Genomic DNA, 26,429 nt, shown 5'->3' on the forward strand with positions numbered 1-26,429 from the left:
TAATAATAATAATAATAATAATAATAACAACAACAACAACAACAACAACAACAATAATAATAATAATAGTTAATACAACTAAATAACTAATAATGCACTAATACGAGTAGTAATATACTTATAGTACTAATAATAATACAACTAATAATATACTAATACAACTAATAATAATACAAATACTACTCTAATACGAAATACTAATAGTAAGACGACTAATCATACTAATACTATTCACAATACACTAATACGACTAATTATATACTAATACAACTAAGATTATACTAATGATATACTAATACGACTAATAATGCACCAATTCGATGATAATAATAATAATAATAATAATAATAATAATAATAATAATAATAATAATAATAATAATAATAATAATAATAATAATAATAATAATAATAATACCGAACCCCAAGCCAGGACTGAAAGAGTTGTAGACAGGAACGACTGAAAGAGCATTGGAAGAATAAATGATCAACTGTCTCAGAATACACGCCACACAGGGGACATAAGTCATCCGCAACTAGTTTTTGGAATGGAAGCTTTGCAAATCTATGAAAGGAGTAGTCATAGCCATCATAGCTTGTCTATCCTATCATGTTCGGAAATTCCGTGATGAAGCTACTTGGTTGGGCTTTGTCAGGAAGATCGAATTAGTAGCTGAACATGTTAGGCTCGATGTCCAAGCTCGTCTTAAGGTCTTAGCCATTGATGTAAATTTAGCTGATTAGGTCTCGTTTTGTTTCTTGTTTTGACCTGTATTGGACTTTGTTCTTCTCCCTAATTCTTCCTTCTTCATACTGATGCAATATAGGGGTTGGTTGAATAGAGTGTTGGTACATTTTGTATTGTTTTCTAGATTTATGATATATATATATATATATATATATATATATATATATATATATATATATATATAATAATAATAATAATAATAATAATAATAATAATAATAATAATAATAATAATAATAATAATAATAATAATAATAATAAGAGTGAGAGGGTGCAACCCTTCCTAGAAGGTGGATACCCGTTTCACACTCATACAATAATCAGGTTAGAGTGTGTTTCCCGATTTGTTTTGTATTGTTTTTGTTTTGGTGAAATGAAAAATCTCAATTTCCAAAATAATACTCCCTCTGTTCTTTTTTAATCTTTCACATTACTATAACGGGTAGTTTCAAAAGTTCTTCCACTTTAGAATACTTTTTATTTTTAGAAAGTTTTTATCTCACTTTTACCCCTTAAAACCCACCCTTTTCTTTTAATGTACCCCTTTTCTTTTATTTATAATTATTTTCTCTCTCATACTTTCAATACAATCATTACTTCACACTACTATTTAATTAAAATAATAACCACTACAACATCATACTTCCAATACAATCATTACTTTACACTACTATTAATTAAAATAATACTCACTACAACCCAAAAATTCTATCTTCCTTAATATGTGTGAAAAACCCAAAGTGGAAAATCAAAAAAGAACGGAGGGAGTAATAATAATAATAATGATATACTAATACGATTAATAATAACTAATACAACTAATAAAACTAAATAACTAATAAAGTATTAATAATGCACTAATATGACTAATACGGCTAAATAATTAATAAAGTACTAAATAATCTACTAATACTAGTGGTAATATACTTATACAACTAATTATACTAATGATACAAATGTCTTGCGTTCGTACCTTTCCCAATACATTTGTGTGTAAGCTGATTATTGAGGTGTTGGGCGTGACATGGGGGCCACATGGGTATGATGTGGCACATTCATTCATCCATTTTTTTTCCTTTTTTTTCGACCAACCTGGTGGTCGGAAAGTTTTAAAAAACCTTTTATTGTCATTTAGGGATAAATTCTGAAATAGTGTTGTCCAACTAATTATTAGTAGGAAATTAGTTGGAAATTTCTTACTATTTTCTGACTAACTTGGTAGTTGGAATTTCCGACTAATTTTCTAACTAACCATGTTTAGTCGGAACTTCCAATTGTTTTCCTACTAAAATGAAATTCTGACTAAAATGAAATTCTGACCATTCTGAATAGACTATCTCAAAATAGTTGGAAATCAGTCGGTATAGCTCTATATAGACTGATTTTCGAATGTTTTGGACAGTCGAAAAGTTAGTGTTTTTTTGTAGGGGAATCAAAGTGCTAGAAAAGAATTGTTACAGCGGAATAGATTGAAGTAATGGAGTAACGGTATTAGTTACTCTAAAGAAACGTAAACGGTTACTTTACCTAAATAACAAACATTTATAAACGATAACGGATATGTGATTCCATTTGTGAGACTGAAAATCTTAATACCAAACAGGCCCCAAGTTACTTTACCGCCACACTATGCATTAACAAAACCATTGTAAGGTTAAGATAATGAAAATAAGAATAAACCCAAAATATTCAACAAATAACTCCTTTATCATATGAGAAATAACTCAAAAATATTTAATATCTAAATATCCAAAACACGTGAATACCAATATTAATAACAAATTTACAAAATAATTACATTATAATTAGAATGGGAAAGTGAACACCATAACAACCTATTTTCATGGTCATCTCCCTGTTTGAACCACAAGTTAGAAGAAACATTATAATTGTGATATTTTTCTCCTTCGAGCTAACTGCAAAATTAACTAATTGGCCTATTTTCTGGTATTGTTGATGGTGGAGAAAGTGAAAAATCAAAATGCGTGTTTGTTTCAGATTGAAATGATGGAAAATTTGATAATTGATTGTAGAGAATGTAATTTTTATTCATAGTTCAGGGTTTGAGATGCTTTTAATTTTAAAACATTGTACATTGAATTTGAATTTGAAAGATTCGATATTTATTCTATTTCGAAATTCTTGCTATATTATGGTTATTGATAATGTTTATCGTTCAAATTTATTTTATATATTGTAGCTAATGTGTACAAAAAAATTATAGTCAAATAAGATCTTGTTTAAATCATCTAATCGCATATTTTCTTGATATTAACTTTTATAATTTTTAGTTATACATAATTCAATATGTTAATAATCAAAACAACACTTAAAATGTGTAAAAAGTCAAACATTCAAGTATAATTAAACAAAGAAAATATAAATATAAGCAACTTTGACCAATTTGAAATTTCTGATTTGAAATCTAAATTTGAGGATCAAATTTAAACATTAAATGTTTACATTTAAATAATTAAAAGATAATTTCTAAAAATTATTTTATTAGGTAAAGTTTATGAGTATTACCTTATGTTAAGTTCTAGTTTGTTAATTTCCAATGTAGTTATATACCTAAAAAGGGGAATTGGGGAATTTTGTTGCTGATATGATGGCTATGTCAATGTGGGATATAGACGGTGCTAATGAAAAATTTTATATTCCCTTCGATTCAGCACTAATGTCCCATTTACTTTTTGGACACTACTTATTTTTTACTCGTAATTTATATTTTATTATTAAACTACAAGTTAAAACATAGTCATGTGGGATCTTGTTTGATTCGCCTCAATGCAAGGATTATTCATATCAACTTTCTATAATTTTTAATAATGCACATTAAAGATATTAAGGATTGAATAAGTGCATTAAATAGAATTCATTAAATAGAGTGCATAAAATAAATGAGATGTTAAACTGAATTGGAGGGAGTATGAATATATTTCCAAAATGTTATTATCTCATACTTGTCTTGATCTATTTTAATAAAGCTTCAAATAAATTTTAAGAAATAATTGCTTTATTTTAAATTATTTGCAATATTAGAAACAACATACTATTTATTATTCATTAATCTTAATTTATAATTAATTTTTAATTTATAAGTCAATATATAATCAGGTAAGATTTTATTTGATAATACTAAATATAAAAATTTTAATATTAAATATTTATATTTAATTATTTATAATAATTAAAAATAATAATAATTAAATTAATATATTAAACCATGTGAAAAATCAGAATAATGAACGGATAAAGTAAATGAACTCATTGGGCATTGTAAAAGGGAGGCTAATGCTCCACAATAATGGGCATCAAAATGCCTTCTTGGGAATTGGGATTCTCACTATTGCTGAATTTCAAGATATTGCAACACTTACTCTTCATCATTCTTCAAACAACAGTTTTCCTCTTTATTTTCTCTTTCACCAGCGCATTCTTTCACTTCCTACTCTCTCTCTCTCTCTCTCTCCATCCCCACCAACCTTTTTGCCTCGTTTCTTCGCCTCCCCATTGGTGGATGAAATGATGGATGCCTTCTTTTCCATCTTTCTTTCTTTCTACTCGTTTCAGAATTAAAGTTAGTGGGAGAAAATACTTTGACGCTGCGAAGCTTTTACTTGGCGTTTTTTTGGGTTTGTGGGTATTATTATTTTCTGGGTCACATCTGATTAGGGCTCCTATCTATTACCCAGATGTTCTGCTTTTCGCTCCCTTTCTAAAGGTATCTTCTCTCTTCATAATCTCCTCATATTTCCCATTCATTAGGGTTTTGTTACTTGTTTAAATGAAGATTTTTTGCTTCTTTGATTAGCATCGTTTGTATGTTATTGTATGCTCCAATTTTGAAGTTGTCTGAGCCATATTTTTACTTGGCCTCCTTATTCAATTTTTTGTGGGCCTTTTTAGTTTTATGCTCTTATGTTTGAATTCATTCGAAAATTACAGTCTTTTTGGCATTTATTTAATATTTTAGCTCTTTAATTGTGTTTTTGACTTTACTTCTATATGATTATATGACTGTGAGGTAAAGAAATTTAGTTGCATTTTTGTTGAGTAATTCTTGTTTCAGAATTTTAATTGACATGTTTACTAGGTGTAGAGTTCACGCAATGTGACAACATACAGTAGGGTTCTTTCTGGTGATGTATTTGTAAATTTTGGTGAGTGAAGGTTGAGATGGCTGCTGGGTATAATACCAACTTTCACCGGGAAGATGCTTTAAGCTCTATTATGCACCGACATGCCATATCTTTTCAGTCGGGGGCTGTGAATAGCACGTCTGAGATGATTCCGATTGGTCACTATCATGGGATGAATGCTAGTAATGGGAACCTAATGTATTGTGATAGTTCTAACACCATTGGTAGTAGCAGTCCTAGCACAACAACAGCTGGTAATTCAACTAGTTCTCTTCTTTTGGATTCAGTTCCTGGGTTAAATCATGATGCAAGTCTTGCTGTTGAGTGGACCGAGGAAGAACAATTCAAGTTGGAGGAAGGTCTTGTAAAGTTAGTATTCTGTTCTTGTCACTTTTGCTGGTTGAAAGTTTTAGCGTCAACTTGTCTTTGTCGATTGCAATCTCAACGTATGTTTTGTGCAAAATTAATGGTCATTACTCTTTAGCTCTTAGAGTATCTGATGAAACTTACTTTATGCTCAGATTTCCAACTTTTGGCTACATGAAAATGAAATTTTTGGGAGTTTCTTCTATTTGATCTTTGAAATATTGACTATCTTTCAAGTGTTTATTATATTCTTCAAATTGCTTATCTGCTGGAATTTTTTTTGCTTTACCCGTTGCTAGGTCTTTAAGAGATTATTCCTTTGTGGAGTGAATTTTTTGCTAGACATTTTGTAAACAAAAGTTTAGAAGTTGTTTAGGTTTAGGTATGTGAGAAAAAAGTTTTGCACTCTATTTCCTTTGGAAGCGTTTGACTGAGAATATATATATTCTCTTTTCATTGCTTAAACTGAACTGATTTACTGCACAGAGAGATGTCCTAATTCATCTGTCCACCAACAGAGTTTTAGTTTCCCACTACTGTTTTATTGCTTTTTGTTAGACGAAATTCTTGCACCATCTGCAACAACAACTATCACATGATCAGACCATTGCTTCTGCAATCTTGACTCACTACAAGTATGCTCTTGGATAGTTGTATCTTAACACAAGCCCTATGTTGCCATTCAAACCAAGGCACACATTTAGAATTTTCACTATCATCCTCAACATTTGGAGAAGTAACATGAACATCCACCTCATTCTCACCGCCTGTAAGAAGTCGTCACCATAATTTTCAGCATTTTAGACTGAATATTGCAAATTTAAGGAGATAGTGACAGAGGGAGGTGAAAGAGAAAAATTTGATATATAATTGCAACTCACAATGAACATTATGGGCACTTTTTCAATTGGTTTGGTCATTAGGCTTTGAATCTGCGTTTAATTGTGGTATTTATTCTTTAATTGGTCAGATTTAACAGTGTAGGAAGGAGTGTAGTATTGGGGACTATATCATTTTGGCATCTAGGAGAGTAGATGTGAAATTTGTGGGAGAGTTGAGTGTCGACTGTGTTCCATGATAGTTATGAGATAAATGTAGAGAGAAAGAAAGATAAAAAAAAGGTATATCATACACCCTAGCAAAAAGAAACAATATGCATCAAGCCTTTTAAAGTGATAGGGTTATTGTGGTGAAATGGTTAATGTTTTTGGCTTATGCCTAATCCTATATTTACCAGTTTCTGGTTATTGGAAAACTCTTGAAACTAACTACAGTATTTTCGAATGTGAACCATCAGGTATAAGGATGAGCCTAGTATCATGAAGTATATCAAAATTGCTGCCCTTTTGCGGGATAAAACTGTACGCGATGTTGCTCTTAGATGTCGGTGGATGACGGTATGCTGTCATTCTTTTGCATATTCTACTATTCTCTCCCTCATCTTTAAGAGATGTCATGGAACATGAAATTTTAGGCAGCTTCTAGTGTTTTGGGGAAAATTGTTGATTTTTATGTGTTTTAATTGAATTATGGTATAGGTTTCCATATAGCATTCTAAGCTAGGAATTACAGAATCTGTAAACTACATCATTATTCTGTTTGTTTATTTTTAATATAGGGATATCACCCAGGTTTAGTAGTGTTATTTATTATTAACAGTAGCTCTGATTTCTTACTTTTAAAGATAGGATAAAACGAGAAGTTTCGCAAAGTATATTAATTGGAAATTAAATGTTTACTTAATAATATTTAATAAGTAGGACAATATTAGTGATGGATTGAGTGAAAATCCATTTGACATGTGAAAGGGGATCGGCCATAAATGACATTGCGGCCTTCTTTTGCACTATTGTGTTAGGTTCAAAAACCTTTATAATAGTCATAGTTCAGTGAAGGGGTAATTGTTTTTGCGCTGAGTTAATCTTTCTTTAAGCTCTTTTTCGAACTTAGTTATTAAGACTTATTATGAGGGAAATTTTGTGTCTCCATTTGGTCTTTTGTTCATTATGTGAGTGTGCTTTTTTCCTTTGAATGACACATCCAACTTTTCTTGTTGGGAGAGCTGACCAATCTAGTCTAGTAGTCTAAGTTTTGTCTCAGTCATTATATAGACTAGTTGGATTGAGTACTTGGGTTTAAGCCTTGTGTGTTTTGAAAAGAGCTATTCAGTACGAAGTTGGAACTTGAGCAAAATTCATAAAAGTATTTTCAAGTTCCTCTATAAAATGCCCAATGTTATAGAGCTTAGAGATGTACAAAAAAGGTGGATTTTGTTTAAATATTTTTGATAAACGGAAGCATTCCACTATTGATCTGTGCTAAATTTGTGAATGAGTTGGTATTTTTCTATTTGCAAATCATATGCCTTCATCTCACACCAATCAACTTTAGAATTGAGGATGATCGTCTTTTCTTTCTTTGGTTCTTTACTGAAACAAAGAATGTTTAAAGATCTTTTCCCATTATAAATTAGATTCTTATCTCTTTTCAGCTTTAATTTTTTGTTTGAAGCAATGATTATGGTTTCAACTTTGGATCTCTCTCGTTGTTAGATATGATTGAAAGGAAATACAAAGTCACATTGCATCCTTTCCTTATATTCACCTACTAATTAGTAAGGTTATTGTGCACTTTGTATTTTACATTTCCTCTAATGGAAACTCATATATTGGGCCATGTCGTGATTATGCATTTGTGAAATGTAGGTCTTAGGAATTTAACGTATTTTCTTTTTCATAGTATTGTCTAAAAGCATTGTTTGAGAGAGATATATTTGGTTCTTATTTATAAAATTGTATTTCCACAGAGAAAGCGGAAAAAACAAGAGGAATATCACTCAGGAAAAAAGGGTAATTACAGAAAGGTATGGTTTTATTGAAATTTTTCTATTTTTAAGAGAGTCTATTGTATCCTAGGTGAAAATATACAGGCCAAACTTTTCACAAAACACGCTTTCAGTGCTTTGATTGTTTAAATGGTTTGGTGTTAAAAGTTTCATGACAATGAACATACTAACTATGAAAGTTCAGGATAAGTTCATGGAATCATCTTCAAAGCGTAATTTGCCTTCGACTTCTATGCCTAGCACGAACATGACTCCATATTCTCATCAATCAGACCAGATGGACCAGAAGCAGCATGTAAACTGCAAAGGTCTGTTTTCAAGCTCTTTACAATCCAGTGTTTGTGGTTTGTTGTAACTTTTGATCATGGCAAAGATTTGCAGTTTTTGGTTTGTGGACTCTATCAAAACGGTTCATTTAATCACGTCTACTTATTTGTGTAAAGTTGCAATTGATGTTTGCTAACTAGGGTCAATCAGAAACATCCTTTTTGCTCTTACTTATTACTAATATGGATAGAATTGCGTGTATCTGACCCCCCCTCCAACAGTGCCTTGGTGAGAGCCACTTACTGACATTGAGGTGATAGAATTTTCTTGCATCCTCTTATATGTTAGCTTAACCTAATTTTTATTCTTTCACTTGTATTTTCAAATCGCAATGACTAATACATGTAAGAAAACGTGTATATCCATTATTTTAGATTTTCAATCACCTTGCCGTTATGGGTTTTGGCATGTATAGTGCTTGATGTTTATAGGATGTTATTAGAATAAGGCCTATGCCATTGTTTGATAAGAGAAGCTTTTTTGTAAGAGCATTAACTCATGTGATGTAATCATTCAGTTGAGCCACTATTAGCTTCTAGTGAGCAACAAAGGACTAGGCTTACATGGTTGTGTTTGATATGGAAACACTTTTACTTGCTCCATATTCTCTTAAGAAACATATTTTATGTCGAATAAAATTTTTTAGGTATGCCTAAATACATATTTTTTACATTGTGAGTAGCCAGTTGAACAACCATCTGGTTGATGAACCTTCCTCTGTCGGAGCGGAAGTGGTTAGACCTTGAAGTATATTTGACAGTGTATTGATAATTGCATTTATATGTAAAATTTTCATTTATATTTTTTAAAATTTCTCAAGTCTTTGCAGTTGGCTGAGCTTGAAGCCTTGTTAATACTGTAACTATTATGATGCACTTTCCATTTTGTGCTAATTGGAATTACGTGCTTGGATTTTTTATGTTAAACAGTTTTGACCAGCAAAGCAAAGCAGCTATTGGAGCAGAATGTTCAAACCTTAAATCTAATTAACAGTAACTTCTCATTGTACAAGGTGAGCTTATCCCTCCTGAAATGCAGACGAGGTTTTTTTTTGAATCTGATGTTGAACAAACAACTGAAAGAACTGGCTAAATTCTGAATTCTGCGGTTGGAAATCATCAATTAATTAAACCTTTAAATCTAAAATGTGATTGGATGAAATGTAAAAAAAGCTCGAAATGATTTTTTTTTCTCTCTCTATAAGCTGGCCAACTAGTATGCTCGAGGGAGGATCATTCATATAGAACAAATGTATTAAAGTACTTATCTTGTGTGTTGCATATCTAGCAAGAGAAAAGCTCAACCTTGATTGGTGTAATGTTCAAAACCTATGCAATCATAAGGCATAGCTAAATCTCCCATTTGTATTGCCCCTTAGCTGATTGGTGCAGAGTAATTGGAGAGAAGTTTCTTGAATCTTATAATCCTATGTTAAAATACCAATTTCAGTACCCTAAAGCTTGAGTTTGTACCCTTTGATGTTGAATCTTCAGACTATAGGTGTTCGGTGGGGCAAGTTGGGCTAGAAAAATGTTTAAATGTGTTTTGACACGCCCTGCCCCCGACCCATTTATTTTAGATTTTTCATTTTATTGGGCAAGTTGGGCTAGAAAAGTTAGTATTATTTTAAACTATGGGTTTTCATTCGTTTAATCAGATCCTATTCTATTGTGTATTGAGCCGAAGTTCAAGTATTCTCGTTGCTCTATATGTGATATGTGACCTTCTTTATACTATCAAGCTGTACTTGTCTTGTTCACTGTATAATGATCAACTGGGGTGTTCTCATTGTTACCCTTTGAAGAGGGGGAGGTCTTTAATCTGATTATGGTTGGTAATCATTCTAATGAATTTGTTTATTCAGTTGCAGGATAACATTGACCTCCTCTGTCGTGCAAGAGACAACATTAATAATATTAATACCATGATAAATGAGTATGTATTGTTTTATTCTTTTTTGAAGGAGTTCAGTATGTATTATTATTATTCATTAGCGAACAAAGTTCCTGTGTTTATTTCGGTTTATTAATTGGAATCTTTGAACTACTGCAGCATGAGAGAGCTTTCTGGAAAAATTGGCCAGATGCAAGAGCTTTCATTATGTATTGATCAATATCTCGCAGATAGTCTTTTGCCACGTACAAATTCGGTTGGTTCTCATATAAAGACTTTTGTTAATTAGTAAATTGCATTTCATGCCTTGTAGTCTTGGTGCTTTGCAACACTATTCCCACATCAGATAAAAAATATTAGTGCTCCCTCTTATTCTAATCAAATGTCACATTTGATAATGCATTAATTTTAAGAAAAATGGAGGGAATCGCATGAAAGGAGTAAGAGAAAAAGAGATAATTTAACGGCAATTGTGTAAGTTGTTGGATCCTATGAGAGTACAAGTAATAGAAAATGTTACCGAATAAGGGAATAAGACATTTGATGTAAATTTGCCGAAAGAGAAAACGAGGGAGTACTATTTATCTAAATTACAAATGTTGAGAAACTTTTGATGAGTGCATTGATATTTCATTACCTCAATTTCACATTAGGTGGCTCGTACTCATGCGGGGTTTTGAGGATCGGAAGGCAATGTTATCCTTGTGATAACAAAAAGTTGTCTAGGAGTGAGTTATTATGAAATTGGTTGCCACATTAGATTCACCTTCCCTCCTCTCATCATGTGTTGCCCGAGTTCCTTCATGCCCCTCTCGATGCCTAGTTTTGCCTACTACATCAACCCTTCAACTTTAAACCTCTGGCGCTGCATTCTAGCAATTCCATTAATTAGGACTCGGTAGTCTGCGACAAGTGTTGTTAATTCTTGGTGTTTATAGTCGATTTTTCGTTTAGTAGTATTTTAGGAAGCAAATTGTGCTTAAGGGGGTTCTTTACCGCCTTGTTTGCTAAAGCTATGCTATGAATTCTCCCCTTCTCTTGATTTACATGGATAAAAAGAATAGCAACTGTTGTTTTGATTGATTTAGAAAAACTGATGCACATGTGTGCTTTGGTTTCCACTTTCCAGTAGATAAGGATGTTACCACCTAAGCTGGAGTCGAGATGTTGATAGAAGATGATTCTGATTCTGATTCTGATTCTGCAGAGTGAACAACATTTGATTGTTAGTTAGTAGTTAGTAGTTAGTAGTTAGTAGTTAGTAGTTAGTAGTTAGTAGTGTATATTAGTTAGGAGTTAGGACATTGACATGGTAATCTAATTTTCCACTCTGAAAAAGATGTATCTAATTATTTATTCGTTGCAGTCTGCATGCATTTGTATTTTATATGATGAAAGTTAACCACTTAATTAGTTTTAGTTAGGCTTGATTGTATTTCATTCTCAAATCTCAATACAACAATGTGTTGTAATTTCAACAAGTGTTCTGTTAGACATATCTAAACATATGGACTAATTATTAAAGGCTAATACCCAAATATCCTAATTAATAATCATGTATTCCATTTGAAATTTCCAAACAACCCCTACCCCTAATATTATGATGTCCCCCACATATTGCTGGAATGGACCCTTTCTTAAAAAGATGCCTTTAGTTTTTTTTTTTTTTTTTATTTTTTTATTTTTTTTAGGTGTGCATAGTCATGAAAAAATAAAAAACATAAGCAATGTTGTCGAGCTATCAAATTTCTGTGGTTTTAATTGAAGATGAACTGTTAGATATAGATTTTAACTTTGACTTCAAATCACTTTTTAATTACTATTTTTTTCCATTATATAGTTCAAATTTTGTAATTAATTAATTATTTTGGTTAAAAATCTTTTTAAATAAAGTAATTAATTAACTAATTTTATTTTCTTAATTAAACCTCATAAAATTTGAATTATAATTTAAAATTATTTAAATATAAGTTTTAATAATCTTAAAATCATCTTTAGTTATTTTTCACATAGTAATGATTTTTTTTCGATGAACGGACGTCACAATCACATTATCAGACATGCATTTTGAAAACTCGGTTGAAATGAGTACTTATTCGTCTATTTTCGAAGCTGTATAATTGAGAAAATATTTGATATCGTCTTTACTAGTGCTAATTGTTTTTTAAGAAAACATTAGTCACTCGTATGGTGCACGTTTTTTAAAATTTTGAGGCGTGGAAGTTTTGTCTAAATAGTATTTATTTGTCTTTTTTTTTAAACGGATGCCACAATTATCCTTATGGAATACATACTTTCAAAGTCTAGTCTAAATTATTAGGCTATTTAACACCATATTTACTACTGCTAATAGAATTTTTCAAAAATCGATGTTATGATCAACTTTGTGGGGCTTGTACTTAAAAAATTCGGTCGAAATAAACACTTATTAGACTATTTTCAAGACTCACAAATTGAGAAAATATTTAACGTTGTTATGAGTGTTAATATTTTTTTTCAAAAAAAATAAAATAAAATAAACTCAAAATAAATAAGAATTTATTTTCAAAAAAATGATTTAAATTCTTAAAGAGTCAAAATGATTAAATTAAGGGGGCGTTTGGTTCGCACAAGGGAATCGGAATGGAATGAGGAAAGGGAATGAAGGAGAAAGGAATGGATTCCCCTAATTTAGCCTAGTCGTTTGGTTGTGTTCAGGATACGGAATGAACTGCTCATTGATTCCCTTTGTGACTGTTTGGTTCAAGTTAAGGAATCAAACTTTGAGTTTTTAAATTCTTTTATATTTTTTCCAAAAATAACTAGTTGTTATGTGATAAACTTGAAAAACTTATTTTTAAAAAAAACATAACTCTAAATAATAACCTAGCTCGATTGATTACATATAATCACTTGTTTGTAGATCAAAATACATACCAAAAGTGTTCTAGTCCTTTCAAAATCATTTTTGCAACCACAACATTAGATCTAAGCATTACTATTTCCTCCAAGAAGACTCTTAACATAAGCACTTTTCAAAGCGTCGGGACACTTTGAAAATATCAGGAGCTTGTTTGGTTGTGCGGTTAGAATGTTAGCCACTTCAAAAACTTGGTTAGGAGTTACACCTTCTAAATTGAAAGAGAGTAGTTCCTCTAACACTTGCTCAGTCTTTTCAACTATTTTTTGCTCACGATCATCAGTGCGGGCCATCACATTTGCCATAGTTGAAAGATGAACATTCATGTCTTTCATGAATGCTTGTAAGCTAGCCAATTCATTAGAACTACCTTCACCAACATTTCCGGTCTTACTTCTTTTAGAAGTTTTTTCAGTCTTCATCTTTTTTGCAGGAGGAGAAGTGACAGTTTGAGTGGCATTACCACTAGCAGCAATTCCCTCATCATCACTTGAATCAAGTGTAACCTGTGGAGGGGCAATATTTTGCAAATTCTTGATTGCTTCAACATAATCTTCAGCTGGTTTTCCAGTAGCATAATCCTTGCCATAAACATTCATGAGTTCATGAAAGTGCGGAAATGAAACTCCAAAAAGGTTTTTGCAATTCGGATGATTCTGAAAAACAAAAAAAATCTCAAAATGATCAAATATACAACATCATCAAATAATCTCAAACATAATTAAAATGACCCTACAAAGGTTGTCATACCTTGCAAAACTCGTCATAAACAGCCCGATCCACAGAAACCATTTTTTTTTGTCATCATCCCAAACGAATCCACTTATATTTAACATTTGAGAAATAGCTCTAAACTTGGCTACAAGTGTCTTCAGTCGAGAATCAATGTGTGGCAGAGCCTTCAAACCACAACCAGGAAAAGCCTTACCTATGAGCTCCTCTAAGCGAACCATGTAGCCGCTTCTAAATCCATTTTCACACCTCTAGTGAGGATCAACAGCTAGCTCTGACAATGCTTCCACAAGAACTTTATCTTCTTGGGCAGTCCAAAATCGTTTGTTTTTTCCCTTTCCACCTCCACTAGCACTACTTTCATCCATCCTCTATAACATTCAATACAAGTAAACAAAATTGAACCATATTGATCATAGCAAACAAAATTGCATGTATATAAAAATGGAATTAACCAAGAAATATTCAATATAAGTAAACAAAGGAAATTTTCCTCAAGTCCAATACAAGAAAAAAAAATCAAGCATGAAATAAACATACAAGTTTGAAGTTCAAATACAAGAAACAATTTTTTTTTAAATAAAAAGGAATAACATCACAAAGTAAGTCTGCGGTGTCTAGCCCTCCAATCATTGAACATATATTGGGCCATTGTATTTCGAAAATTCGTCCATGGATCGGTTACAGTAATGGAGGTTATGTACTCCACATCATCTTCCTCATTATCATCACTATCATTTTCCTCAAACAAGTCCTCATCATCAAATTCTGCAAGCATGTATCTCTTTACCAAATTATGTAATAAAGCACAAGCAAGTACAATTCGACTATGTGTTTGTAAACTAAACCAAGAAGGACTTCTAAGAATCCCCCATCTTCCCTTGAGTAATCCAAAGCATCTCTCAATCACATTTCTAGCTTTTGCATGCCTTAAGTTGAAATATTCTTCGGCGGTTTGAGGTTGTCGGGGGCCATTATTCCATTCTCTAAGATGATAAAGATGCTCTCTATAGGGTGCAAGGAATCCTTCTCCATTAGTATATCCTCCATCACATAGATAATAACAACCTTGACAAATTAAAAAAAAATATTACTCTCTTACTAAGTTAATCTCAAATAAAATCTATTACGTCAATCAAATTACCTTTTGGAACTTTTAACCCATTAGGCCTAGAAATAGCATCTCGAAGAATCCGACCATCGTGTGCCGACCCCTCCCAACCAGGTAAGACATATATAAATTCCATCTCGGGTGAACATACTCCTAATACATTCATAGCAAGGGTACCTTTTCTAGTCCGATATTTGGATCGATCATCACAAGGAACATTCACTAGAATCATTGTACCATCAAGAGCACCTAATGAGTTCTACAAAACAAACAATATCACTTTAAATTATGTAATAGTCTCTCTATTTTATCTCAAATTAAAGTGTTGGTTTTTATTTACCTTGAAATATTTCCATCTTTCATCGTTGCAATCCTCTTGTATTGGTGTTGGTTTCTTAAGAAGAATAGCATGTAACTTTAAGATTGCTAACAAACAAGCATGAAATTGTCTACTAATAGTTTCACCACTTCTATAAAAATGTGCACCCATCATTCTATTTTTCTTATGGTGAGCTAATGTGTATAAGAAACCCGCAACCATCTCTTCCAAACATGTGTTTCTTGTTTCATTTAATCCACCAATATCTCTAACCATCTCTAAAAGTACACCAAATGTGTATCGATTTATACGAAGATAGTTCCTACACAAAGTGTCACTTTCTCTAATCATTCTATTCAAGTTGTGCAATCTCATTTTTCTCCTAGTTTTTTTTATCAAGCTTAAGATAATGGGAATCGTATATAGTTTTTCTCATCGAGTACAACATCAAATGTAGCAACACAACACAATTAATCATAGTAATTATGAACCGAATACAGTCTCAATTTCTCTTCCTTTTCAAAGAAGTACCAATGCTAGCCATTTTCTGTAGATATGAACATCAATAAGAACTATGTAGAACAACCCAGAAAAGGCAAAAAGGCGATATTTACCCATCAAAATACAATCAAGCAACAAAATTATGTAGAAGAACTTCAACTCATTTACAATTAATCCAACTAAACTATGTAGAACAACAAATCCAGAACAATGGCGTACAGAAATCCAGAACAATTAATCCAACTTCAACCCAGAACATGAATAACAAGCATACAGAAATACAGAAATCCAATTTGATGCAAGTTCATTCACTCGTACATAAATTACATTTGACTCAGAGATTAGGAACAATTCAACAAGAATAACAGGCGTGAAGAGAAATACAAGAAGAGATTCAACATCAAAATAGCAACATTAAAAAATGGCGATACAACAGAGATTCAACATCAAAAATTGGCGGTACAACAGAGATTCAACAAGAACACGATTCTGATTTCCAATCCATCAAAATAGCAGCAGAAGTTAGGAAAAGGAGTCAAGAGAAAGGAGATTCAAATCAACAAGAATAACTTATATTTGACAATGGCGGCAGCAAAATCGAGATTGAGAAGAATGCTACGAACAATGGCGGCAGCAGGCGCAGCAGCTTGAGGAAGGACGCGCGAGGAAGAGATGAGAACTTGAGGGTAATGAAGGAGGCACGAGGAATGGAAAGAGATGAGAACAATGGCGGCAATATGCTACGTAGGGTTTGGAAAGGAGAGGGTGATGAATGAAGGAGGGAATGGAATGGGAAAGTAATGGGGGAGGTGGGGAATGAGGTTTAACTGGATTTGGGTAAACCTAAAACTTTAATGGTTAAAGAAAATCATTGAAATTGGGAACCAAACAACAACAAAGGAAATGGGGTATTTTCATTCCCTTTCCCTTTGATTAATACCCCAACCAAACGCCCCCTAAATGGTTGTGGCCGTAAACATAATAGAATTACCCAATCAATGAATTGAAGTAAAGACTTAAATAAAGAGGAAAATTTGAAAAAACTAAGACAATTAGACAACTTATTTCCCAAAATAAGCTCCGTGAAAACTTATTTCCTAAATAAGCGTCCGTACATCCAGACCAGTGCTTTGGATAAGTCGCTGTTAGTAACAGCGAGTGAAGGGAAAAAAAATTAAAAGACTTAAGTCGCTGTTACTAACAGCGACTTAAGTCGTTTTATTTTTCCAGTTTCTTCTTCTTCCTCATTTCAGTTCGCGTTTTTTTGCTTCATTCGACATCTCCCTCGTTTATCCTCCATTAAAATCACATTCAATCTTTCAACTAAATTCATCAAAGTCGAAGTTGGTACCACTAATTTGTTGTATAATCTTCCTACATCGAATTAAGGTATTTTTTTTCTGATTTTTTTCAATTTTTGGAAAATTAGGGTTTAGTGAATTTTAATGAACTTTCCCATTAATATAGGTTCATATACTTGCAATTTACTAATTGTTGTTGATCTACAGTTTATTGAGGTACGTTTTTATTTGGTGTTGTTGTTCAACTTGTTGTTGAATTGTTGCAATTTATGAATTTACTAATTGTTGTTCAATTTTAAATTTTTCTATTTGGTGTTGATTTTAAAATGTATGTCATGTATAGTGATCATTTAGACTTAAGCTCTACGAATATGTCGAATGTAGTTATTATTTGCCTTGATCTTCATAATTAATAGTTTGTTCGAGAATTTGTTGTTGAATTTAAAATGTGTAGTGGTAATATATTTATGAACACGATGGTGATATTGATTTTGTATTGTGTTGTTGTAGAAATTGATTCATTTCGTGTGACTGTTGTATGCTTTTAGAATGGTTCAATACGATCAACTAGTAACAATGTTAAGTATGTTGGGGGAAGACGTAAACTGTTTGCATGCAATTCATACATGGATTTGAATGAATTTAAACATTTTATATGCTCTAGGATTGGCATTGACACTAAAAGAAGTACTGTCAATTTAAGTTTTAAGTACAATCTTAGTGGAGATTTGTTAGCTTTTCCGCTTGAGGATGAGGAGGCTATAGATGCAATGTGGGTATATTCAAGGTCTACCCTTAGTCCTTCTTTAGAGTTATATGTAGAAGAGGTACCCCTAGGGAATGAAGATATCAATGTTGTGGAAACAAATGCATTCATGAATATAACTCCTTCTGCTCCTTCTGCATTCATGAATATGAGAGAGATGAAATGCACTTGTAACAAACCCTCCATATATCACTTACCTTGTTCTCATGTTCTTGCCGTATGTATTAAACGACACTTATCCTACGAGCGTTTTGTGGACTCCTGCTACACGACCCAGAGCTATGTCAACACATATGAATCCATATTCTTGCCGTTGATTGATAAGAGGTCATGGCCTCAATACACCGGTGTTGATGCGCCATGGGAGGTCATCTCCGGGTACAGCTGGGGTTCGGCAGCCCTAGCGTATCTGTACAGGAGACTTTGTGAAGCTTCACGGAAGAACGTGAAGGAGATCGCTGGGCCCCTGATTATTCTACAAGTAATAATAAGTTTACATGTTACCGTTTTGTTTCATTTATTACATATTTTTGTACCTCTTTTACTTACTTATAATGGTAATTCATAGCTTTGGGCATGGGAGCATGTTCTCATTGGTCAACCGATGAGGAGTGTGGGACGTGGTGCATTTGCGCCACCACTGCTTCCTCCCCCGCATGTGCCATATGGATCGCGGTGGTCCTTTGAAAGACGAACAAGGACCCACACTGGATCGGGCGTGGGGTTCTACCGTGATCAACTCGATCTACTACGTGCTGACCAGGTAACAACTTCACCACAACTTGTTTTATAAGTATCACATTGAGTAATTTATTAATCGAATTTTCACGTTTAGTTTCTATGGGACCCTTACCCCCCTGAGGCATACGCTGCATTGCCTCAGCACTCGGGCATAATGTCAGGGGCGTGGAGAGCATCTGTACCTCTGCTCTGCTTCGACATAGTCGAAGTGCATCTCCCTGAACGCGTATTGCGCCAATTTGGGATGGTACAGGGCATCCTGCCTCCATGTGACACAGAAGCGGAGTTCCACCACTCTCGCAAGGGTCGGGAACCCAAGAACTGGCTAGAGGTCAACTGGCGCCATGTCGCTCGTTGGGAGCACAGGCTAGAGCTGCTGGCCCAAGGTGCGCCGATCGACGCTGAAGGCGCACCTACTACGGCGGATTACATGCCGTGGTTCCTCTCCATTACTCGTCAATGGATGACACCACGAGGTATCATGGCGGCAGCCCAGTACACTCCCGCAGCATCGACGTTGACACACTTTGTAAGTATTCTTCAACATTGATTATTATCCATACAACTAACACTTTAAACATTTCATTAATACATAAGTCTTACTGCAGGCACAGGGCATTGCATCAGTCATCAGCTCCTCCCAAGAGGAGCCCGTACGGGAGATTGCCCAAGGCTTACTCCGAGGGACGCAGTTTCAACAATTCATTATGGAATTGACTGCGCCCGACACCACTATGTACGAGTGCGGTTCATCTCCTCATCATGCCGATGTTCATCTTGAGGAGGTTGACTTAACGTGCCCGGACTACGGTGCCGGGTCCTCACAGGGTGCCACATCATCACACTATCATTCCCCTCCCCTACCCGAGCGTCATGCGACTGCATCTTACTATCGTAGGAGGCGTCGTAAACCGTCACAATTAGACAGGGTACAGGAGGAGGATTAGCATTACAATAGTGTTTGTATATTTTGAAGATTAGTGACATTTTGTATATATTCAACATTTGTACATATTCAGAATGTAGTATGAATTTAATCAAAAACAAACAACCAATCATGTTCAAATAGGGATGTTGCTATCGGACATTCAACACAATTGCAATCATGTTCAACAAATTCATATCAAATTACATACTTCATTCGTTAAGTTAAACTACCGTCACTAACTAAGAAGGCTTCTTAAACTTTCTCATAATCCTTTCAGTCTCTTCTTTCCTATGCGCCATATCATCCATTTGTTTCTTTAGATTAAATACCTCATGTTTGAGCTCTTTTTTTCCTTTTCAAGCCGTATTATTAACTCTCTCTGCCATTTTGTACCCTCCGGAGCAATCCATCTAAAGTATGTGCATCCTAATCCGTCAACCAAGTAGAAAGGGCAAGCAACAAATTTACGCCCTGGATCAAAGTCGCTCCAATCTGTATTAATCTCAACTTCATAACCACAATCACAAAGCTCTTCAATACAATGCTCATTTGACATCTACATAATACATATAATATAGTAACGTAAGTGAACTTTCAAAAATTATATTAACATTTAAAAATTAAAAGTAAAACTAACATAATACATAATGTTACCTTTAGAAATTAAGAGAAGAAGAATGATGTAGAATTGATATAATGAAGTATGGGAAATGATAGAGCTATTTATAGAACATCATTACAACGGCTATTTTCAAGTTCCTAACGGCTATTTTTCTAATCAGCAACGGCTACTTTACTTCATTAAAAAAAAAATTAAAGGGCCTAAGTCGCTGTTAGTAACAGCGACTAAGGCATTTTAATTTTTTTTTTCCTTCTTTCGCTGTTACTAACAGCGACTTATCCAAAGCTCTGGTCTGGATGTACGGACGCTTATTTTGGGAAATAAATTTTCACCAAGTTTATTTTAGAAATTAATTCAAATGTTTTTTTTTTTTTCACTTTTTCAATAAAGAGGAGGTATTAGTAGTCACTTTACTGCCTACTGGGCATACTGGCTACTAAGGGAGGATAAGTTATCTCGGACTTAGACTATCAAGCAAGTCTCATCTCTACTCTCTCATTTCTTAGTTTGTTGAGTTGAAGCCATGGCCATCGTTCCCTCTAATCTCCATTCCCTCTCTTCATCTTTCTCATTCACCAATCCTTCCCCTAATGTCTCTGCTACCTCTTTTACCTTTCAAATTCCCCATAAAACTATCCTAATTTCTCGCTTTTTCTCCAAAAATTCAAATATTCACGCCACTTCTGCTACTTATGCCCAGAATAGTTTCAATTTTTATGGTATGTTCGCTTCCAATCACTGTTTTTATACCTTGTGCAGTTTCTTATCAAGTTGGTAATATCTTTTGTTCAAATTGGGAATATTATCAACCTTATCTTCTGTAGCAATTGTTTTATTGTCTTACTGTTTACTAATACTAATTTGTGTGGAAAGGGCATGAATTTTCATCCTGGTTTGTTAGCGCTTAATCTTATTCTCAACTCAAGTTTGAATGATTCTAATCTCTAGTGTTTACTCTCCAAAATGTCATATAATTTTCGCATTCTAGAGCATATGATTTGACGTAGAGTAATGAATTATAGAGTATTAACAGTTAAACTAAAGAGGATAAAGACGAGTGGATAATATTTTAAGATGGAAAGGAAAATTAGGGAACGGGAAGAGAGGAATCAGGGAAGGGAAAGGAAGGTGAGGGAATGACAAGAGAAGCTTTCCTTGTTCCTTTAGAGGGAAAGGAAGGGTGAGGAAAAGACAAATCACTTTTGTTCCAAATATTTTCACTTTTGTAATGTGTTTGGATAGCATTTTAGAAAGGAAAGAAGGGGAAGGAGGGAGTGGAGGAGATGAAGACTATTGAGTTTTTCATCCAATTCTTTTTAATGTTGTAAGGATCTGTTAAGTAGAAAATTTAAGAGACATCTCCCTTCCAAGTTCCTCCCATTCATTTCCATTCCTTTCTTTTTTGGTATCCAAATTCGAGAAATATTATCCTTCTGTTTCTCTTTTCTTCTTTTCTCTATATTCCCTTCTATTCAAACTAATGTTGAAGACAATTGATCATCAAACAAATTAAAGGAACTTATCCCTTTGAATTCCTTCTCTTCAAATGTCTCTCTAAATTTGTTATCAAAACCGAAGAAATTATGTCGCTCTAAATCCGTTTTCTTCATTCTAATTCCTTCAATTCAAACAAAAGTGGCAGGGATGCCGTGTTGTTAAGGGGTGTTTATCTATTTGGTATGGAGACTTGTTTTGTATGAAGAGTACTTTCCGTTATTTATTGATAGAGGTTTAAAATAAAATACTTATCCGAAAATAATTTTCCATCTCTTTAGAATTAATAGAAAACCATAATCCTCCAATTTTCCATCTCTAATAATTCTATTTCTCTCCTCTTAGGTTAATGCTTTTCTATCAAACCAAACGAAAAATTAATTTTCTTTAATATTTTTCCAACAAAAATATTTCCGCCAAACCAAACACAGTGAAGGATGGGGGTTTACTATATCTGATTTGCATAAATCCAGAGGGTCTAATCTGATGTGCAAATACAACAATACCAAAGCTTGTCCAAATTAAATCAGACATGCATAGTAGACACACCGTTGGCATGATAACTTACGTGCTGTTCCCCACCACCATGACTGTAGGTTGTATTTCTTGCTGCATACTATTTGATCCTTGGCTAAATGTGTACCTCAAAATGCCTAAATCATCAATCTTCTATCTAATATGCTGATGCTTATACTGATGTGGCTCAAAAGGATAGTTCAACTTCTATTGCAATAGTCTCTGCAAACTTCTTTTGCTTGCTTTAACAGCAAGGCGCTCTAATGCATCCTGGTTGAAGGTGCTAGGAGGTCGAGTAATATTCATTTTGTCACCTAGAATGTTTTCATATCTAGGGCAGGGTGTAAAGGAAAGAACATAATTATATTCATCTATGCAAAGGTTCCTGCGATTTATAGTAGTATGACTTTTCACCAACAGTAGTTTTTGAATGCTTTTAGTTTATCATTGTTGGAAACATAACGACCCTATTGAGGCATCTGAATGCAAATATGATTTTCATCATCTTCCGTTCTCACTTCTTCCTCTCCTATTTTAATTGAGTAATTTGATAGGATATACTTGTAAATTGTAAAATTACTTTTGTACCGTACTTGGCATATGAATCCCTAATGGGGTTTCAAATGGACCGGAAGTGTCAATTTTGTTTTCAGTTGGATGTTGGTCATTCTGTTTATGTAGTGTTTCGACTGTGTAAAGTAGAAACTTTAGTTTTGGCAATTACTAGATGCATGTTATATGTTACTCAGCATTATTTTAACCAAACAGAACTTTTAGATGCAGTTTCTCCAGTGAAGAAGCCCAGCTTTCGAAGGGATCTAATCGTTGCACAGGCAACAGAAGCAGTTGCACCAGCCACAGAAGAGACTGCTGCTTCTAAATCAAAAACCTTAAAGAAAAGTAAAAAGGAAAAGTACCCTCGGAGAATACTTGATGTGTATCAGATCCTTCAGGTCCCCATTATAACTGAAGCTGCGATTAAGAATATTGCTGACGAGAACTCACTACTCTTCACTGTTGATGTTCGTGCTGACAAAAAGATGATCAGGGAGGCCGTTACTAACTTTTTTGGTGTCAAAGTTCGTAAAGTAAATACTTTGATTAGGTGAGTGTTTACATTTTTACTTTCTGGCATCTTATTATTCAATGGATCTCCATCTCCAGACAATTTAATCTGCTAGAAAAATTGGATCAGAACTTCAAACACCTTACAACGTTTGATTTCTTGTTTTATAATTTTACAGGCCTGATGGAACGAAGAAAGCATATGTGATGTTGAATAGAGAATTCAATGCTTCAGATCTCGCAAAGAAGATAGGAATCTTCCCTAGCAGTGGCTGATGCTGGAGATTTTGGATGTATAGTATTGAAGCGTTGTTTGAATAGAGAATTAGCAAGTATTCCATTCTTTCAAATCTGTAGCTGTAATAAGGTGAAATGTTTGTTTTCATTGTGTAACCTACTCATTCTATGTTTCCTGTACGTTGTGTTGTGTTTTACGTTCAATATAACTAAGGTTCAAGCTGGTATAATATGGTCTTAATTCGGGTCGAGTTGGGTAGGAAAGAGTTCATACGACGGGTGACACAATCCTTCAGTGCGTTTTGGGCTAGTTTTAAGAAATGTTTATGTAATATGCAAATGAAATATGATTTCGAGATTTTTGCATGAATACATTTCCTACATAAGCCTTTGTTTCCAATTTGTTTTTTTGCATTTTACGCTCCTAATAACATGTAAATGGATGACACAAACCAACAAAAGCATTGCCGGACAAAACAATGTTACGCTCCTAATGAGAACATTTTTGGTTGACGGCGAGGCTAAAGGTTGGCGGAACAATGGGGGGTCAGTGAGAAAGAAAAGGGAAGAGAAAAGGAGATGACGAGAGAGAAAGAGAAAGATCGATAGGTGATGACGGTGAACGGAGACAATGGTGGCGTAAGAAAATTAGTGACAGTCGTCGGGGATATAGCAGCTATTACCGGGAACATGGTGGGGCCCTGCGAAACACGGACACGGCTGGCAACTGACGTGTCGCGTGTCCGACACGTGTCGGACACGGACACGCGATGGACACGCGAAAATCCGTGTCCGACACGCGAAATGAAGTGTCCAATTTTTTAATATTTTTTCGGACACGTGGACACGGCAAGGACACGCAACGGACACGGCAAGGGACACGTGTCTTATTTAAAAAAAAAATTGAAAAAGCTAAAAATAAAGAAATAAACTCCTCACTTACTCAAAGCCCAAAGGTCACGCTTTGTACTGGTCCACTGGAAATCTGGAATTCCATTTCCCTCCCTCTCAAATCTCAATTCCCTCTCTTGCTCTCATCTCACATTCTCACTCCTCTAACCCTAAAAATTCTACGGCTGCTCCTCCACCACGCCACCGCCACCGACGGCTTCACTGAGTGGTGCTGTGGTCTGCTCCTCAAACACTCGACGGCTGCTGTGGTGCTTCACTGAGTGTTGTGGGTCTGCGAAACACGGACACGGCTAGGTTGTTCGAATAATCCCTAAAAATCGATATTTTTGATTTTGTTTTAGGTATTTTCACTCTTTATCCTAAATCCTAATATTAATCTTGTTCTAATCTTTAATCTTAGTGTTAATCTTAAATTTTTAATCTTGTTGAGTTGTTGTTTCAACATTTATTTTTAAATCTTGATTGTGGGTTCTTTTTGATTGTGGTTTGTTGCACTGTAAATGTATTCAAGAAATTAAGAGTTCAATTAAGAAATTATTGGATTGTAAATTAAGAAAATGTATTGTATTGGTCTATTGGATTTAGGACTGTGATGGAATTTGTAAATTAAGAAAACGTATTGTATTGGTCTATTGGATTTAGGACTGTGAATGTTATGTGAGTTTTATATTTTTAAAGTGTTTATTTACAAATATCAAATGAAAGATTGTAAAATTATCTTTAATTTGATATATTTATTATATTACCATTTTCGTGTCCCCGTGTCCGCCATTTTTGAGTTGGCGTTTTCCCGTACCCGTGTCGTGTCCGTGTCCGTGTCCGTTTTAGTGCAACCTAAGTGGGGCCTTGGAAGGTAGTTGGAGTATTAGGGTTTATGAAGTGGAGATAATGGAAAGACGATAGCCAAGTGGGTAGGAAACAAGTACCTCGTATCCAATACTTTCTCCATCCCATAATAGGTGCTACTTTTTCCATTTTTGACAATTTTATATTATTTCCTATATTTTTATTTTTAATAATAAAACAATCATGTATATATTTATTTTACCTTTATTTTTATCCTACTCCATACCTTACTAACTTTTTTCTCTCTTCAATTAAGAATTATAATAAAAGTTATAATTGTAGTTTACATATTGTGTCTATCATTTCTTTAATTTCTCTGGCTATGCAAATGTAACAACAAAAACAAAACGGAGGAATACCAAGGAAAAGGTAGCTTATTGAAATTGCCAATGACATCACATGTGAAGTCATCTATGAAGGTGTACTTCAAGAAGAATTTTTAGAGTGGTGGAGAAGGAAGGTGGGGAAGAAGTGATGATGAGAGAGAAAAGGGTACTGTTAGAGAGAGAGAGGGAGAGGTGGCAATGTGGGGTGGTCGTCGAAATTAGACGAACGAGGAGATGGTCAGAGTAGGCGGTGGCACTGACCAAGAGAATATGATAAGGTGGGTGGCGATTCTTATGGAGGAAAGTGAAAATGCAAGCCACCATTTTAGCTTAAGAAAAGCTATGGAAATTGATAAGAGGGGTACGTCTGTAATTTCCGTTGGAAGAGAATTAAGGTTTATGGGTGATAAATAGAGTTGAAGCATCAGGATTAGTTTATGAGGAGGAACTCGGGATTTTTCTCCCGTGTTAAAAAAGTTCACAAAAACTTAGACAAGACGGTCTCATTATGAAACTGTTAATTTGGGCCGGTTTAATTCGCGCATATAACAGTATTATATATTTTTCCTCGTTTTTTTAATTTTCTGGACATTTATCAATTTTGACCTTAAAGATATCAATTTCAACATAAAGTAAAACTCAAACAGATCAATTAAAATGAAAAAAATTTCAATTTAGACCTATAAACGATCAATTTTAACGTTAAACTGATCAATTTCTACCTAAATATGGTTTATTTTCAAACTTTTAGACCTATAAATGGTATTATTCTATTATTTTATGGAGGAATTTCA

General features: G+C 33.9%; 4 protein-coding genes across 8 annotated transcripts; 3 read left to right on the forward strand and 1 right to left on the reverse strand.

The window, feature by feature from the left end:
* Positions 1-3,994: 3,994 nt before the first annotated feature.
* Positions 3,995-11,870, forward strand: LOC130803066 (uncharacterized). 4 transcript variants are annotated; one of them, XM_057667232.1, is made up of 9 exons: positions 3,995-4,470; positions 4,920-5,257; positions 6,552-6,651; positions 8,061-8,117; positions 8,284-8,407; positions 9,356-9,438; positions 10,291-10,361; positions 10,479-10,575; positions 11,452-11,870. In XM_057667232.1, exons 1-9 carry the CDS (start codon positions 4,279-4,281, stop codon positions 11,488-11,490), a joined length of 1,101 nt encoding a protein of 366 aa, XP_057523215.1. In that variant the 5' UTR covers positions 3,995-4,278; the 3' UTR covers positions 11,491-11,870. The 4 variants fall into 4 exon arrangements, with proteins under 4 accessions (XP_057523215.1, XP_057523222.1, XP_057523229.1 ...); XM_057667239.1 differs by having other exon boundaries at positions 3,996-4,470; positions 11,449-11,870; XM_057667246.1 differs by having other exon boundaries at positions 4,332-4,470; positions 4,843-5,257.
* Positions 11,871-14,201: 2,331 nt separating this feature from the next.
* Positions 14,202-15,755, reverse strand: LOC130805529 (protein ALP1-like). Its single transcript, XM_057670300.1, has 4 exons — positions 15,402-15,755; positions 15,095-15,320; positions 14,636-15,018; positions 14,202-14,321 (listed from the first exon to the last, which is right to left on the reverse strand). The coding sequence occupies exons 1-4, from the start codon at positions 15,753-15,755 to the stop codon at positions 14,202-14,204; spliced, it is 1,083 nt and encodes a 360-aa protein (XP_057526283.1).
* Positions 15,756-17,691: 1,936 nt separating this feature from the next.
* Positions 17,692-19,651, forward strand: LOC130803093 (serine/threonine-protein phosphatase 7 long form homolog). Its single transcript, XM_057667265.1, has 4 exons — positions 17,692-18,429; positions 18,517-18,711; positions 18,784-19,218; positions 19,298-19,651. The coding sequence occupies exons 1-4, from the start codon at positions 17,809-17,811 to the stop codon at positions 19,634-19,636; spliced, it is 1,590 nt and encodes a 529-aa protein (XP_057523248.1). The 5' UTR covers positions 17,692-17,808; the 3' UTR covers positions 19,637-19,651.
* Positions 19,652-20,668: 1,017 nt separating this feature from the next.
* On the forward strand, positions 20,669-23,781 carry LOC130803099 (50S ribosomal protein L23, chloroplastic-like). 2 transcript variants are annotated; one of them, XM_057667287.1, is made up of 3 exons: positions 20,669-20,958; positions 23,033-23,354; positions 23,494-23,781. In XM_057667287.1, the coding sequence occupies exons 1-3, from the start codon at positions 20,763-20,765 to the stop codon at positions 23,588-23,590; spliced, it is 615 nt and encodes a 204-aa protein (XP_057523270.1). In that variant the 5' UTR covers positions 20,669-20,762; the 3' UTR covers positions 23,591-23,781. The 2 variants fall into 2 exon arrangements, with proteins under 2 accessions (XP_057523270.1, XP_057523262.1); XM_057667279.1 differs by having other exon boundaries at positions 20,670-20,958; positions 23,027-23,354.
* Positions 23,782-26,429: the final 2,648 nt, after the last annotated feature.

The sequence above is a fragment of the Amaranthus tricolor genome, chromosome 2, assembly GCF_026212465.1.
Source record: "Amaranthus tricolor cultivar Red isolate AtriRed21 chromosome 2, ASM2621246v1, whole genome shotgun sequence".
Lineage (NCBI taxonomy): Eukaryota > Viridiplantae > Streptophyta > Magnoliopsida > Caryophyllales > Amaranthaceae > Amaranthus > Amaranthus tricolor.